The sequence below is a fragment of the Vigna umbellata genome, chromosome 1 (genome assembly GCF_029865625.1).
Source record: "Vigna umbellata cultivar VRB3 chromosome 1, Vumbellata_1.0, whole genome shotgun sequence".
NCBI lineage: Eukaryota > Viridiplantae > Streptophyta > Magnoliopsida > Fabales > Fabaceae > Vigna > Vigna umbellata.
In genome coordinates, this window is record NC_142165.1 from 92,171,964 (window position 1) to 92,190,641 (window position 18,678).

At 27.7% G+C, this 18,678-nt stretch overlaps 1 protein-coding gene across 1 annotated transcript; it reads right to left on the reverse strand.

Annotated features, from left to right (window-relative positions):
* Positions 1 to 4,942: 4,942 nt before the first annotated feature.
* Positions 4,943 to 6,845, reverse strand: LOC124830391 (transcription factor bHLH18-like). Its single transcript, XM_047304079.2, has 5 exons — positions 6,691 to 6,845; positions 6,511 to 6,610; positions 5,911 to 6,426; positions 5,395 to 5,799; positions 4,943 to 5,255 (listed from the first exon to the last, which is right to left on the reverse strand). The coding sequence occupies exons 2-5, from the start codon at positions 6,553 to 6,555 to the stop codon at positions 5,181 to 5,183; spliced, it is 1,041 nt and encodes a 346-aa protein (XP_047160035.2). The 5' UTR covers positions 6,556 to 6,610; positions 6,691 to 6,845; the 3' UTR covers positions 4,943 to 5,180.
* Between the last annotated feature and the right edge of the window lie 11,833 nt (positions 6,846 to 18,678).

Below are 18,678 nucleotides of genomic sequence, written 5' to 3' on the forward strand. Positions count from 1 at the left end.
TGTGGTGTGCGTGTGGGCCTGAATTAAATAATAAAAGTATTTATTATTTATTTAATTTCATAATCATGAAAATAAGATTTTCTGAGGGCACATTAGGTTTTGTCGAGTTTGAAAACTAATTGCATATCTAGTGAAAACATGTGAGAAATAGTATTAAAAGCATGATATCATGTGTAGGTGGACACCGAAGTAAATGTAGTTGATGATGACTCCTTGATTCTTTTGGTATGCAGGGCACAATTTTGTAAAGCTGCTCAACACATGAGGTTTTCAATTGCGACAGTAGAATATACCATCAAATAGATTGAGACAAAACCTATTAAGAAAGATAGGATGCAACATGATTCCGATTCCAGCACTAAGATACAATTTTTTAAGTGTTAAAAGAAGTGCACACCAACCACAGAAAAATGATGAGGAGGAAGTGGAAAATAAGATGATCTTGACGGGAATGAAAATAGGTGGGTATATAAGTTGAGAGACTATGGTCGTACCATACAATACTTGACTAAACATTCCATTTTTTAAGTTCAAATATGAAACTTAGGTTTTATGAAACCGCGGAGTAAACGAATTCAAGTAGATTAAGACTTTGTTCACTTGAATGAATTTGGAAGAAACTGACTGAATTGAATTGAGAGGATTTGAAAGTAAATTTTTTGTTGTTTATTTGAGTGGATTTGGAGATAAGTGAGAGTGATTTTGGAACTAAAATATGTGAGAATTAGTGCAGAATTTGATTGATGTGACCGATTAAAAAAAAAATACTTCCAAATCCACTCAAATAAACAACAAAAAATTTATTTTCAAATCTTCTCAAATCCATTCAATCATTCTCCTCCAAATCCATTCAAGTGAACAAAGTGTAAGACTGAGTTTGCTAATAACCCACCACTAACATTACTCTATTAGTTTTTTTACCATTTTTTTCATAATTTTTTTATAATTATTCATTACTTTAATTATGTTGGATAATTTCATTTTTTTTAAATACTATAATGTTCTTTAATAATTTTTTAATAATTCAGATATGTTTAATTTATTTATTTGTCCTGTAGATTGATACTTTGATTTTTAATTATTATATTTAAATTTTGGTGTAATATGTAAATACTTTAATTATATTGCTTTAAAAACTTTGAATCGAGTGAATCCATTTTTATTATACAATAATGAATATATCAAATTAGTCGGAAGAACAAAACATCTTTAAGTAAGTTAGTCCACTAACCCACTCATTTATGATAAATCTAATCAGGTTACACATTTTTTCTCATGAAAACATGAGCTGAATTAAAGTATTTATTTGTATTTAAACATGACTCACTTGATATTCATACCTATGAGTTGTTTTTACTAAAATGTTGCCTTTGACTTATTTACTCATTCCTTGCGAAAAAATTGGGATATTTTTTGTTTTTCTACAAATGTGAAACGCATATTTGAAAATTTCTGAATTATTACTATTTTCTTGAAAACTAACCATTAAACTCTCATGTAAGTGATATATATATATATATATATATATATATATATATATATATATATATATATATATATATATATATATATATATATATATATATATATATATATATATATATATATATATATATATATGATTTTAACTTCTACTCCTTTCATTCTATGATTTTATCAAAATTGATATTAAAAAATTAAATGCTTTGCAACTATTATAGGTTGAGGCTAATGTCTTTTCACGGGGGGTTCTTGTTTTTTTCTTAGTTTTGAAATTATTGTAGACATCAACATCATCAATAATTTTTGTTATTAAAATGAAAAACAAATGAACGAACAGAGCAAGAACAATAAATTGCGGTGTCGCGGTTTACTGTGTGTGAGTGAGAGAAAATATGAAAATGAGAGAGAAACAAATTAGATAAGTGAAGAAGATGGATTAAGGTTAGACGAGTGTTTCTGAGTTTTTCAATTGTACTGACAAAGAAAAGGTTGGGGTGAGAGAGATGAAAGAGAAAGAGTTGAGAGGAATGAGGAATGACAGAGAGGTAAGAATGAAAATTATTCAAATATTATTGACCTTAAGATTTAGAATCCATAATATGTAAGGGTATTTTTATCCACTAAAATCCAATACACATTGCTAAAATGTATCAATTAAAAAAAGAGCATACACAAGTTAACAGACCTATATATATATATATATATATATATATATATATATATATATATATATATATATATATATATATATATATATATGGCTTGATTCAATTATATAATTTTGTTTTTTTGTATAATGTTTGTTATGGTTTGATCATTTATGTATTGATACTTGATTATTAGAAAATATTTTTTGTAGTCTATAATTGTAACAAAATGTCTAATAAAACATTTGACTCATTAAGTTTGGGAAACTCTAGTTGTGAAAGTAATTTTATTTAATAAAGATTCCATGCATTAACTCATAATAAAGAAACATAGACTCATCCATTAAAAATTTAGGGTTTAAGTAAAATTGTGGGTTGATCTTAGCGTTAAATTGAAGAGAAGAGAAGTTGAGTAATTACATAGAGTTTTGATAAAATCTAACCCTAAAAATAATTTACCATACCATTTCTTATCTATTTTGCATTTTAAATGTTTGATAAAATCCTCAAAGAAATTTTATATATTTTTGCATAGTTTTAATTAATGAAACATGAAAAAATTTGCGGAAATATTATTTTGACAAAATTAATTATCAATTATAATTATTGTTATATATTATATATTTAGAAGAAGGATAATTACTTATTACTTGTTATTATTTGATTGGTATACTAATCATTTAACGAATCGTGCTAAATCATCCGACACTTTTTGTTTTTTAGATAAGTTCATAGTTATCCATGTGTAATGCTTTGATTTTTTACTATTATTGTTGACCTTTCATACCTTCCTATGTCTTCCTAAAGTTTCTTGGTTTTGAACCATATATCTCTCTAGTTACACTCAAAGCATAACAAATATATTTTGGTATGACAGAATTCAAATATTTAATTTTTATTTCCACAAAATATATGTTACAACAATCAACTAACAAGGCTAGGAAAAAAAGTTTGTCATTATTAGTGTCATATCTATAAAATTGAAAACATAACAAAGAACAAAACAACCTGAGCACTGACATTTGAATAAATAATTTATTTATTTTTGAAAAAGATATCGATAAAAAAACACACCAAACTATTAGATAAAGCCCTTATATTATTATACCACTAGAAACCATCAACATGTAAGACATTAAAGTTTTCTTTAACGAGAATCATGAAAGTAAGAAAAAAAAATTATTAGGATAAAAGTGAAAAAAATAATTTTTTATATCTAATGCAAAATAATTCATTGAATAAAATGTGTATAGTTTAACAAGCTAGAAAAGAAATTAGTTATATAAAGATTTATAATATCAATAACATTTAAATATGTTTAATTGTATTTTTTCTTTTAATCTCTTTAAATTTTTAATTAAAATACATAAGGTAATTTAAATTATGTATTATTAACAAATATTTGTCAATAATAATACAAAATTGTAGGTAATTAAAATTTATTAATATAAAAATTATCAATATTAAAAAATTCTTCAGTAAAATTATTATTGAAAATTTTTATCAAAAGATCATAAAATTCGTTGATAATTATTGACAATCACGATAAATATCTATAAGCATTTATCGACTATCACAAATTTATTAGTAATTACTAACAAATTTTTATCTAACCATTAATAAATGTTATGTTTGACTATTTTTTCTTCTCTTCTTTTTTTTTTTTCTCTTTCTTTTTTCCTCCTCTCCTTTTTCCTCCTCTCCTTGTTTAACCTTCATCTCCATTATCATTTTTTCTCTTTCTCGTCTTTTCCACTCGCTTAGTTCTTTTTTCCTATGTCTCCCCTCTTCCTTATCTTTTTTTCAAATCTGGAATTCACTTTCGATTCATAATTTAAATTCTAAAATTTGTCAATAAATTTAGGTTTATTACCAAATTTATTTTCGTTAATGATTTTTTTAATAATTACAATAATTATAAAAATTCTTACAGTTTCTCTCCATTAGAAGTTATTAAATTCTCGTAATGTTTATGCCATCCTACCATTCAAAAGTTACATCATAATCAATAATGTTGAGACATTGGTAGTGAATGGATAGATCAAAATCACTTAATTCTAATGATTGGGAGGCTAAATGCGCACATCCAAAAATTGGAATATCAAGATTAATTAAACATATAAGGAGAGAAAAATACGATTTAGGCAAGATAAGAATAATATTATTTTTCCAAGATATTTTACAGCATTTTTTTCTTCACTCTCTTTTCATCACAACTATTTCATATTAAGTTTTTTGTCATCCTTTTTTATTTCTATCTTTATTATTCCTTTAACAATAGTTTTACTGTAAGCATCGATTATAGAATTGAAAGTACAAATGTTTCATCACTGAAGAAGACTATTTACACCAACCAATTTAACCATTTTCTATTAATCAATCTATGCTACTCATTTAAAGTATTATGATATCCAACAAAGTTCACATGATGGCAACCAGTCCACCAGAGATTCCTTTTGTGTACCAAGGTACCTGCGATGAAACAAGCCCGCCACTATTTAAAACTTCATTTTGTAAAACATGCGAAGTGGTCCCTATAGTCTTTAACCACTACACCAGTCATGCCACAGATATCCCAGTTAAAAAAACAAAAAACTAGTAGAGAAAAATAATATAATTCTATAAATTCTCTTACTTCATTCGTGTTTTTAAAACAACTTGTTGTTATACAATAATTATGAATAAAATTTCAACAGACTAAAGGTCACTTATTTAGGTTAAGAATAGATTAAAATGACTAAAATCAAAGGATAAATGTTTTAATTTTTAGTATCGTGAATATTACGTACTAAATAGGAATAACACTTCTAAAGAACCAAAACAAAATAGTAAGGGAAGTTATAAAATGCATAGTTTCCGAGGCTGTAAGCCTTTTTGCAAAAAGTTAGATCCCACTTTCCCATGATGGACCATGCTACGGCATTGCTTCTCTCTAACCGGTTCAGTCTAATGCTGTTTTACATAAGCTAATTAACAACAAAGATTAGATTTACTAGGATATTTAACACGCTGAATTCCTGGTCTTTATTGCAGCTCAGTCTTCTGCATACTCTACATAAACTGCATCAGTCCTACTCTCAGATTTCCAGCCAGTTCCTTCACGCTCATGTTGAATTCATCTTCCATCTGCCATCAATTGAAACAAACCAACACTCGTTGTGAAATTTCAAACATCTTTTTGAAAACTCCATTGAATTTAAAAAGGTTCTTTAACCTTGTGCAGTTGTTTTGAAGGGAAATGATTTTTTGATAGTAACAAAGGTACCTCGGCTACGATGGTTGTGTCGAGAACAGAGGAGCCGAAAGATAAGGCGCTGCTATTGATGACTGAGAGATGAAGTTTCTCTACCTCTCTAAAAATGTTCGCCAGCACTGCCTTTTCTTTCTCGCAGAGGATTCGAATCAGCACGTTCTTCTTTGACACCCTTGCTTCTACTTCTGGCAGTAACAGATTTGTTTTGGATGAGGGATCGTCAGAATTTCCGAACTCACCGGAATTTGATGAAGTGTCTGAGACATCCTCGTCCGCGGCAGCACAAACCTGAGCTTTCTTCCCACACGTCACCGGTTCATGGCTTTTCCTTTTGCCCTGTTCCTCCATCACTTTCACTTTTTCCTTCAACTCCTTCACGTACCTTATAGCTTCCACCAATACAGACACCTTGTCCATCTTCAAACAAATTACCATTCCTTAGTGCCATAATACAAATATATCTATCTATCTGTAAATATGTTTGAGTGATATGATCTCAAAACTTAAGTACACTAAAGAAAAATGAACCTTTTTGAGGTCTGGAATAAGGGATGAGAGGGCTATGAACTGCTGGCTAATCTTTTCTCTCCTCATTCTCTCGGCAATTATGTGATCTTGTGTGTGATGAGAAGATCTGGCTGATGAGCCCGTTTTCTTGCTCTCCTGAGTAACACGTTTTGGTTCATTCTTTGAAGGCAGAGCTATCCCACGTTTCACAACCTTGGTTTCTGGCTTTATAGCCGATTCAACCTTCGGTGTTGGTGGATTGGTGTTGTCAAAGGAAAGAATATAGGAGCAGGGTGTGGAAGCTCTCATTTGTGAGAGTTGGTCTGTTTTGGCAGAGTTTGAAGTGCATGTCTTGATTAACTTCAAAGGCCTCTCTTCTATGCCACTCTCAGTCACTGAAGAGTGACTCTCAGTGGAAAATGAGCTCTGCGGATTCTCTTCTAATGCAGTGGCTATATCACGAGGAGATGCTAAACTTCCATTAACATCCTCCACCTTTGTGTCTGATTGACCGATGAAACTGTAATCATCTGGCTCCTGCAACAATGTAGTGAAATTTAAGCAAAAAGTAATAGCATGTAGACATTAATAATACCGATAGTTATAATAATATGACTTTACCATATCACAGAGCCAACTAGTCCACGATTCCTCCATTGAGGTCATCCTGTTACAAATTTTGCTTCAGTTTCCGCAAGCACGATGAGAGTACGAATGGTTCCTGAAAGTAGGAAGTAAAACAAATGATACACATTCTTTGGTTCATATATACCTTCCAAGAGAAAACGAGATCTCAATTACCTCTTCCAGCAAAATCTGAATACCTAAACGCGAACCCAATCTATGGAAAAGAACTCACAAGTTGGGCCTTTTAGATTTATAGAGGGCAGCACCCCAGCGCAGATTCTTCAATTTGTAGACATACTTTATTACGTGTCCGAAAGTGCTTGTTCCACTTGCTAATTTACCAGTATATCAGAGCTTGAATTTGTTGACACCTTTACCTGTTTAGATGAATCACCAGGATGATTTCAAAAAGAACATGCACATTTTACCTCTGCATATTATTTTGTGCCTGCCACACTTTACTGTCTGGTTAATCGTCGTATAAACTTTTTTATTTTAAATAATAATATTACGACACTTATATTCATTTGTTAGAATAGAAGGATAAAATCATTATAAAAATATAATTTTTTATATTTTTTCAAAAGAAAAAAATATAAAATAGAGAAAAATAATATTAAATGAATGTAAAAAATTTAAGTGTGAAAAAAATCATTTTGTTTTCTTTTTTAACGTGTGCATTTATTTTGATGATGTAATAGAATTTAATGTGATTGTCTATAAACCATCAAAATGTGTAAGAAGTTTTATTCAAGAAAACAAAAAATTGAAATATTTGGCCATGTTTTTGGTTTACTATATGAAAAACAGGATTACAAATATGCTTGTTATTATAGTTAATCAACAAAACCGTTTTTTTTACCATTTTGGTGTATCTGAAATTATCAAACGGTTAACTTTTAAAAAGTTTAAAACTTAGACAAGGAAGTTGTGTAGTGACCATGCTATTGAAGTTGTGTCAAATTATGAAAAAGTTAAATTCGTTACAGCTTAATTTTAATGTTTTACAAAATATATTAAGGTCATATGATATTGTAACAGTTTTAATTCTGTTTTATGAAATGTATTAAAGTCTAATATACTATCACTTCAATTTTTTTATCAAAAGCCGTCTTACTTGACACAATTTTTTTTCAGTTAAAATAAAATTGTTTTGGTATGACACAATTTTTATTTTTAAACCGTATTAACTTGACGTGACTTATTTAAATTTTATTTTTTTAAAAGTTATTCCATTTTGATAATTTCAAAATAAAATTAAAAAAAAACAACAAAACATATTTATAAACAAGATGGGGATTGGGTTTACATCTTCTCTTAATTCATAAGTTATTATTACTTGTTTCTAATTGACTTAAAATTGTTTTAAGATTCCGCAAATATAACTGTTTTTTATTTTTCACAAAACAAGTTATGTTTTTATTCAAAAATTACTCTTCATCACCTATTAAAATCATGAGTGTTATATCACTCACATGGAAGTCGGGATAAACTGATTAATATATGTATATATAAAGATTAAACCAAAAATATATTATATTTACAAAATTTAAATATAATATATTTAAATGAACATAAAACATGTTTTTTTTGTTACAATTCACGGAAGATTAAAATAAATGACAACAAATATTATAAGAGTTAAAAACTCATTTTAAAAAAAATCCGTGGACCTCCAACATATTAAATACCTGTAACTTTTGTTTTTTTGAAGGATTTCGATTTTACAATTGACCTTACAATATAAATATATCTTGTCCGTTGAACAAGGTACGGAAAACGAGGTAATTAACATTGCATTTAATGCATTTGTAGAGAGATTGCAGCTTTGAGATCTAAAAAGTTGTTCCCATTCATAATTCCTCCACTAGACTCACATTAGATGATAGGAAAATGTTATTTGGACAACAAAAGTTTGACACAATTTTGACAACGGCGACGTGGCAGCTGTGCATTGGTTCAGTGAATTGAAAACAAACCAGAAAAAACCCAAAATACCCCTCACCCCGGTTCACTGAGCCAATGCACAGCTGCCACGTCGCCGTTGTTAAAATTGTGTCAAACTTTTGTTGTCCAAATAACATTTTCCTAGATGATAATGCCGATGGTTTGCAGATTAACTTTATTTATCCCAAAGTGGTCTTAGAAGAAGCACTAAAACTAATATACTAATAATATAAATTATAATTATAAATATATCATATAACTATAAAACCGTGGTGAAAATATCAACCCTCGTGACACTCATATTTTAAACTGGTAAAACGATTATTGGTGTGATAGTAATTTGAAATAGAGCACAGCGGATGGTAATAAAATAAGATTTTGAAAAGATATTTGGATGAAAGAGATACGTTAACTAATTTTAGTTTTTTGAATAACTTAGTTTAATTTAATTTCATAAAATCAATCTATAAAATAAAATTTATATTTATTCATATATTATAAATTGATCTTATTTTTAGTTGGTACGAGACTTTTGATTAATAACGATGGTCTATATATTGGAAAATAGAATAATATGAACGAGATAAATATTGATTAATGAATTAAAAAAAAGTTTAAAAATAATAAATTTATGCAGAGAAAAGAAAGATGTTTGGAAATATGTTGAGGGTGGATTGAAATGTGATGTGTTGTGGAAAATTAAAGCATGTCATTTTTCAATTTTTGGCATGGAGTTATGTCTTTTTTAACTCCAAAGTGGCAACAGACATTTGACATATTTGTGATTCTTGGATAGGAAGATAATCTCATATTAGCATAGTGAAAAAAAATACATTTTAGTACATTTGAACTAATAGGGTGTAGTAACAAATGTAATCAAGTTTGAGGAAATATGTGGATAAACTATCATTTCGGCCATTTGTACTCAGAGATGACGTCATATTTAGAAATGCAATAGTTGAAGGTTTTTATGTTAAACCAGATCAAAGCATGAGTTTGGATCACAGATAATTATCCAGCAACAACTTTTTCTTAAGATTAGTGTTTATGTCTTTTTTTCAGGCATATTCATTGACGTTATACTTCATGTTATCTTGTTCATATTCTACTAATTTTTGGACTCTCTGAAATTATATTATGTGTTTGTTTTGATTCACATTATTGGAGGAGGTACACATGAGGAAATTGGTTCATGGATTTTTTTTTTTCTTCTCTATTTTTTTTTATAGGGGTTGGGGCAACCCAATTATCTCTTTAATTATATTTGTTATTGTTGTAAAAAAAAAACAAACTATCATTTTAAAATGTTGTAGATTCAGTTATAAAAAACAATTCAATGTCACTGCATTATACTGTCATTATTTTTACACCAGTGAAAATACATGTATTATACGTGCGTGTTTACTTTTTTTATATAACAAAAAATAATGAAATTATAATTATAAAAATAATAAATAGTTTTTACAATTTAATTATAAATAGTTTTATTTATTTTGTAAATGGTATTTTATTTCTTTAGTAGATTATTTTTATTTATTTAATTTTTAAAAATAGCTAAATCTAAAAGGTCGGTTGAATTTAAAAAATCAGTTAAATTTAAATAAAACAGGAATATAAAAGTGAAAAAAAGTGGACATAAAATCAGAACCTAAATAGAAAAGGGAGACTTGGACATATAAGAACTGGGAAAATATTCATAAATTAAAAACGAATAATATTTTATTATAAAATGGTATTTTAAAGTGTTATATTTTCAAATAATAGTATGACAATGAAATGAAAAAGATGGTGGTTAAAAACGCCATATTATACATTCAAAATTTGGTTGTTGATATATTATACCGCAAAAAAAGGCAATGATTTTAATTAATCACCATATTAAAATCGTCATTATGTACATGATTTTTATGTGTTGTATGAATTTGAATTCATAAAAAGATTATTCTTTTAGTTTTTGTCTTAGGATATTTGTTCTTTTTCGAAGATTAAAATTTTTGGATAAAATTTTCATTGACTCAATAATAAGTTAGATTGATGAGTCTTTATCTGTCTTTTTTATATCTTCTTCTATTATTTTCTTATTATATTACGGAAGAATCAAATTCAAAAATCATAGTACATTTTTTTAGATAAGACGGTATCATAATAATTTAATTATATACCTAATTTTGGAAAGAACTAATTAAACCAAACACAATCGTAGGAGTCAAATCATAAGATATGAAAGAAATTTTTGAATTTTAGTTTTAATAGTTGTAAATTCTTTGTTTTGTTAGGTCTATTGAGGAGGAAGTTCACCGGAGAAACACAATATCAATTAGATATGAGTCCAATCATATAAGAGGTTGACACAACTCTCTACCAAAAACGTTAAGGCAATAAGTTAATGGGTTTTTCAACTTATATAGTGCTCTACTTTCTCATTTTTATCCAAGTGGAAGAGACTCACCTTGAGGGGGAGATTGTTAGGAATCCAAGTGTGAGTCTAAGTCCTACATTAGATAAAAATGAGAAAGTAGAGCACTATATAAAGTTAAAAGACTTGTTAACCCATTATCTTAAGGTTTTTGGTAGAGAGTGATGTTGATCTCTTATATGATTGGACTCATATCTCATTTGTATTATGTCTCCTCGGTGAACTTCCTCCTCAGTAAACCCAACATGTTTATATGACAAACTTTTCTTTCACATTGTACTTGCAATATACGTAATCTTATGGCTTCTTAGTTGTTTAACATGCGGGTTAAACATACTCTCAATTAAAAACACACTTCAAACACGTTAAAATTTTAAGGTTTGAAAGTACTTACTTTATTATAGAATTGACTTTAATATAGAATTGTTATATATTTTGTTATGAGATTTGACTGTATCTAGATATATTTGGGTAAATAGTTTCCAGGTTTTGAAATTATGTAAGCAAAAACCAAAACTAAAAAAAATATATTTTAAAAGGAAAGTAGCTATAGACTACTATTCTAACAAAAATCATACCATATAATTAAATATATGCTACGATTCAAGGCAAAACCTATAGTTATACTTGTTTTTTTTTTCATTGATGCTTTTAAGCTACTATTACTTACAAAACCGTAGCCCTCTTCCATTGTTTTTTTTTACTTTCAATTTTTTTTATTACTTGTATAGCTACTATTCTATCAAAAATTGTAGTCTATACTTGATTTTTTTTTTAAATTGTTCTAGAAGGGTTATAGGCTTATGTTATCTTGAAACTGCAGCCTATATCCCTCTTGGAAACTGAATTTAGGTTACAGTTATCTGGTGGAACTGTAACCTATACTTAACTATAAGTTACAATTTTCAACCATAATTTAAAAGTTTCTTTTTTAACTATGCCTAGATATACTAGGTTTTAACAACTATAGTTTAAATGAAAAATAATTGTATCGTTGCAGTGGGTTTTATGAATAGTTTTGTAAGCATACCTCATTCATAAAACATAAAATAGAGATAGAGGCATATAGTATACAAGAAAATACTAAGTGTACCAGCAGGGACCGGGCACCGTACGGGACGGACACCCACGTCATTGGACCACCAAACGGACCGGACGCCCACGTCACCGTATGGGACCCAGGAAACTATCCTTCTACTTACTGTTGGGAAGGGTTGGGCATGGTAGGCCGGACGCCCATATGCCCATAATCATGCAACCTTACCGCTTGACACTTGGAGAAAAAACAACTCGCCCGAAGTCGGCCGGCCAGGCCGGGGACCCGTCAAGGGCGGCCGGTCATGAGGATAAGTCTCGCGAGGACGGCCGCCCGCGTTACTAATCAACTTAGCTTAAGGTAAGTAGGGGGTTTAAAAGCTATTGGGCTGATTTGGGCCGTGATTAATTTTTCACTAATCCCAAGCCCATACGAAAACTATAAATACAGATCCAGGGTGAGTGGTAGATAGGTTGCATTTACTGCACATTTATTACTGTCTAAAAAAAACGTCATAGCTCTCAACTGACTTTGGCATCGGAGAATCTTTCGCAGGTCTCCCACCCGTGGACTGAGGAGAAAATTGAGGAGTGAGTACGGAGGATCTGACATACGAATCACGAGCAGAAAAAGACGTGGAGACGTTGGACAAACACAACCCTTCATATCCGAAACACTAAGTAAAAGTTACTAATTACAAAAGTTGAATACAACTGAATATTAATTTCTTCAACTAAAATTTAAATTGATCTTTTTTGGAGCTTCACCAAAGAAGTTCACAAGCCCTTATGTATCTTTGCATCAGGTTCTGTATGCATGTTGCAAAAAGATATTATATTAATAGGAACAATACTAGAGAGGGGTTTGGAAGATTTTGTTTAACTGTGAGGAAATATCGTTATTTACAAAACAATTCTGCAACTTATTCTTAAAGCACCATAAGGGTTGATATGATATTAGAGTTAAAATATCTTGGAAAAATAGCCGAGAACTTAATTTGAAATAAGGATATTAGAGTCAAAGTATATATATATTGTTTTGGAAATTAATGTAGTGAAAAATGAATACTTGAAAGAAATCTATTAAGTACATGAACAACACAAAATCAAGAATTTTGAGAACATCCCAACTAAATGCCCAAAATAAAAATAGTAATAAATATTTTTGGAAAAAATAAACTATTTTGTCATCCTAACTAAATATGACCTGTATTGTAAATATGATATAGAACTATTTAAAGAATACTAAATTAATATTGATGCATAAAAAAATGAATTGTTTAACAAAAAACAGATTGAATTATTATACCACTTTAATTTTTAAAAATAAAATTTCGTCTAAATAGGATTACTTGAATTAAATTGAACAACTTATGAAATTGAAAAAAGATATACTTTAAAATAAGTTTTTTTAATAATTCAAATATTTAAAACTGTTCAATTTACTAAAACCATGATACAGGCTTAATTTATTATATAATCACACAATCTATTTTAAAGCTTAATTTTATTTTATAATATTTCAATATAATTAAAGATGAGGACGGTATGAATATATACATATTTATTTTCATAATGTAAAAATTTTCATATTATTCATTTGTACTTATATTCAAATCAATGTAAACATTTTCATTAAAATTTAGACAGATAAAGACAAATTTATTTGTCATCTATAATTTTATTTAAATGTAAATTAAAAAATTTTGCAATACAAAAGTAATTAAATTAATAGGAAAAAAGAATTAGATCATACAAATTCTTTGATGGACACATATCATGATAAAAAAAAAAACTTACCAAGAGATGTAATGAGCTTACAACTCCAAAATATCTATTCTTTATAGTTACCCAATCATCCAGGTTAAAGTATAGTCTAGTTGCATTTCTATGACCTCGCTTAGGTCCGGTTTTTTTAGTGAATTTGAAGAGATTTGAGAGGATTTAAAAATAAATTTTTTTGTCGTTTATTTGAGTGAATTTGAAGGTAAAGAAGAGTGAATTTGGAAATAAAATTTGTGAGAATTAGTATAGAATTGTATTGACGTGACAAATTAAAAAAATTTATTTCCAAATTCACTCTCATTTACCTCCAAATTCACTCAAATAAACGACAAAAAAATTTATCTTCAAATCCTCTCAAATCCCCTCAAATCCACTCAAAAGAACAGGACCTTAATAATAATAATTCTCAATTCAGATAAGAAGAAAACGTGCTATTCTGATCATAGAAAAGAAGAAGAAGCAATACCAATACTCAACTCTAGTTATAAATATTGGCAACAGAAAAAAAAATAAAAAAAATTGTACTTATAAAATATTGATTAAAGTTGAATAGTGTTTTAATTTCTATTTTGAAATAACAAAAAGTAAAAGGTAAAATTCTGACCATGAACGTTATTAAATTGGAAGTTGTGGTATAACAGTGTGTAAGACAGCATGAATGACGCCAATTAGTACCTGTAACTTGGTAAGTATGAAGTTTACTTAAACAAATTAATATAAACTAATTTGCGTTAAGATTCGAGCCCAGTTATATTTTATGTGTATAGAAACAGATCATCACCAGTTTTCGATTAACTATATGCCGTAACAGAAAAATAATTCATAGATTTATGTAAACAGATTAAATAAAGATTTCTGGAATAAATAATTCATACATTTATGTATAAATTATTTTCATAATCGAAGATAAAATACAGTCAAACTGTTATAGTTTAAGTTGTATGTGTGTTCTTTAATAATTGTTGTAGGATAGTTCAAAAGTTACGACAATTGAAAATAATCTATAGCGTGCTATAACTTTAATTTATTTAAATATATTTTAAATCCTAAAAACTATTATTTCTATTTTAAATCCTAAAAACTATTATTTCTATTTTAAATCTTAAACCCCAAATCTTGAAATTTTTTTAGTATTTTTATTTATTTATTGTTGATACAGCTAACATGACGAACTGGGCTTTATATGGTAACACAAAATATTTTAAACTAAAATGGTCAGATTATTTTTAAGTTAATACTTTAATTAATAATGTACTTTATTATCTATATATACGAAAATAATATATAACTTTTTAAATTTATTTTCAATTATCTTTGCACTTTAATACGTGTGGATGTGATTTTCTATCATTAGTATCTATAAATACAAAAAGTATTTTTTTAAAAAAAATTTATAAGTGTGGATGTGATTTTATTTTTAAATTATAGCATTAAAAGTAAATTTATAAGTTAAAAAGTAATAACAATTATAGAAGTAATTGAAATTATTATTTTTTATCACTTGATTTTATTGTGAGTATTTTATCCATTTTATTAGTGATCAGTCTCCCTTAGAAAATTTAATCAACTGCATTTAGTGAGAAATCCTTTTATTTTAATTATTTTTTTCAATTCACAAAATTTAATCACAAGTAAATTTAAGAGATTCAAATTTAATTTCCCTCAAAGTAATGAATATGTATTGTCATAAAATTATTTTTCAAAATTAGTATTATTATTATTATCAAATAATATGATATTATAATTTTTTTTCCTAATAAATGTCCAATTACTTATAGGATAAAACTAATAAATAAAATGTTCTAAAGATAATTCAGCCTGATTTCTAAAAAGAAGGTTTGTTACTGATGAACGAAAACTTAACTATATCACTCGTTGATTTTCAATCGTGATTGATCAACGGAAGGAAATCTCCTGAGCTTGCACTATTAAATAAAAAATAATAATCTTTTTAATTATTAAATTAAAACAAATAAATGTTTTAATATTTTTAATTTAAAATATTAAATTTTTAGTATGTTTTATTATTATTATTATTAAATATAAAAAATAAACTAAGAGAAATTAAAACAAAAATATGAAAACCTTAATTGGTTTTCGAAAACTAACCGATAAATTTACTCACTTTCGAAAGTTATTAAAATTTCATCAATTTTCAAAACTTGCTTAAGATTTTATCAGTTTTCGAATTTCATAAAACTTTTAATTGATTTTTGAAAATTATTGGTTGTTAATCAAAAGGACAGTGTTAAAATTTTAGAGATGCATAACGAAAATCGAAAGATGCATGAAACCATTCAAACAAATTTTATCGATCACATATATTATTATCATAGAATGTGTATGATATATGGCATGAACCAAATGGTTTCCTGTCAGCACCATTCAGTTCATCCTCCACGACAACGATAGTCAGCCAAATTAATATGGAGGTCGACGCTTAAGACACTGATGTTAGACCTTTGTTTAAGTCATTAATGTTAGGCCATAATTGGACCAACACGCAAGATATTGTTAGGTCAGTGATTTGAACAAATACTATTTGAGAATAAATAACATAATAGTTAAAATATTGTTTAAAGATATTGATATCTGATAAGGAAGCTGTTTGTGAATAACAGACCACATTTAAAAGTAAGTTCGTTTTATTGGACCTGTAATAGTTTTAGGTTCAAGAAATAACTTATAAATACAAGATTAAACCACAAAGGTAGGTACATTTTCCTAAATCCTAAATACTCAATTATGAAAAAAAAATTCATTGAACAACGCCTAATTTGAACGTCAGAGTGCTTTTTGCAGGTACAGGAGACAAAAAGATTATGTCAGAAAAGTACATCTCTCAGTCTTACACAAACTTATACAAAAACATTATGCATCTCATTAAGAGGAAATAATACATATGATTTTTATTTTATTAAAGAGTGAAAATGATTTATGTCTAATTGTGAAAAATACCAATAATACCATTGATATTTGGTAATATTTAAGATCCAAAATACGAAACAAGTATCACAAAAACAAAGACTTTTTACTTTCAATCCGGTTAAATTAAAATTTTATATATTTATGTCAAACATTCTTTAGATTAAATAAAAAATAATATAAGATAATATATGAGTTATATTTTAATATATTTGTAAAAAGTATACATTATCTAATATTCTACTAAAATAGATATATTTATAACTAATCATTTATCACACTTTTGACACACACAACATATGAAAAGTTATTATTACAATAATTTCTCGATATTACTCCTCAAATTATCATTATTAAACATTCTTACATTGAACAATTTCTTTATTCTCGTGTATTATACAATTATTATAGATAAAAGAAAATACAAAACACAAGTAAAGTAAGCTAACATTATTTTAAAATATCACTCTCATAAAAATCAAAATTTACACAATCACATATTTTGAAATCTCATTCATCATCTAATTAATATCATTCAAATAATAAAATTGTTTAATCATCACAAATACTTTACTTTATTTCCAAAAGACTAGACTTATATATTATATATTATACTACCTTCATTCACAAAGAACTATTTGGTAGGAACTAAATTCATCTTATAGGTAAATTTCTTACAACCTACTGTATATGGATATAGTTCCTTTTCACAATGTATTCTAGGTCATAGGAATCTTCGTAAATATCACCACCTAATTAATATCTTCTTAATATTAGTAGAGTCAGAATAATCTTTTACCAAATCATTATTCTATGCACAATCTATAAGTTTTCAATATAGTATTTTCTCCTTGGAAATATATACATTCATATCACACTAGTATCACATCAACAAATCATAGTAGATTATAGGCATCACCTCCTAGCTTTACTTGGTGATAAACATACATAAAAAATAGATTATTATTGTTTCACTCCACTCTTCTCGACCACATACACATACAAGTAGTAGAATATAACTTTATCCCTAACTTTACCCAACCACACAAACATATAAGTAATAGATTATGGTTCCATCCTTAACTATACTCAACCTCACACATCATAAAGCATACACTCATTTTTAATATCAAACATCTAGAATTTCACATCTAATTAAACAATAATCTCTTATTATCATTCACCATAACTTAAAAAAATTCACATGTATTTTAAAGAATCTAAAAATCACTAAGTTACTCAAATTGTTCTTTTTTCACTCAACGGGCTCACTAGCTTGCCCAACGAGACACCTTTGAAGGTATACTCATCGAGCTATCTAAAGGTATACTCGATCAATGAAACATTTATGAGGTATACTCGCCTAGTGAAACTTGACTTGCTTAACTTTCAATTCCTCTAAAATTTATAGTTTTTAATTAAAATAATTTCACTCAAAAAGAGGATTGGCTCACCCAAACAACTAAGTATATTGGAAGCTCTTACCAATCAAATATGCTTATTATAGTCGACCCCAAGCAACAAAGCCACCTCGAGCTCTCAATGTTTTTCATGAAAATAATTATGTTTAACGAGTGATTTACTTGCCTAGTGACCCAAAACATAAAGCCCTTTTCAAAAGCTCGCCCAACGAGTAAAATAGTTTGAGCTCTATAAATTTTTAAAACTTGAATTTCACTCAACAAATGAGTGACTCACACAACAAGTGTACATAAATCATAACAAATATATTAATTTATTATATTGACTGCAATTGATGTTTTATCTCTTTTTTCATATCATAACTAATACATTTCAGTTTTAAAAATATTGTACCAAAGAATCAATTTGACCAAACTAGTATATCTAGCTTAAATTATTACTCAAATCCCATAACAGTATCTCAATTCAACATTCTTATTTCAATATTTAACAATCTTTAGGCATAAAAAATTATCCATCATCTCAAATCAAGGGTGATAACCACTTTAAACTCTTACAACAAAATCATTTAGCTTATCATGCTTAATAGAATGAACTAACTTTTCTTACCTGGATTAAGCTTCTTAACACTA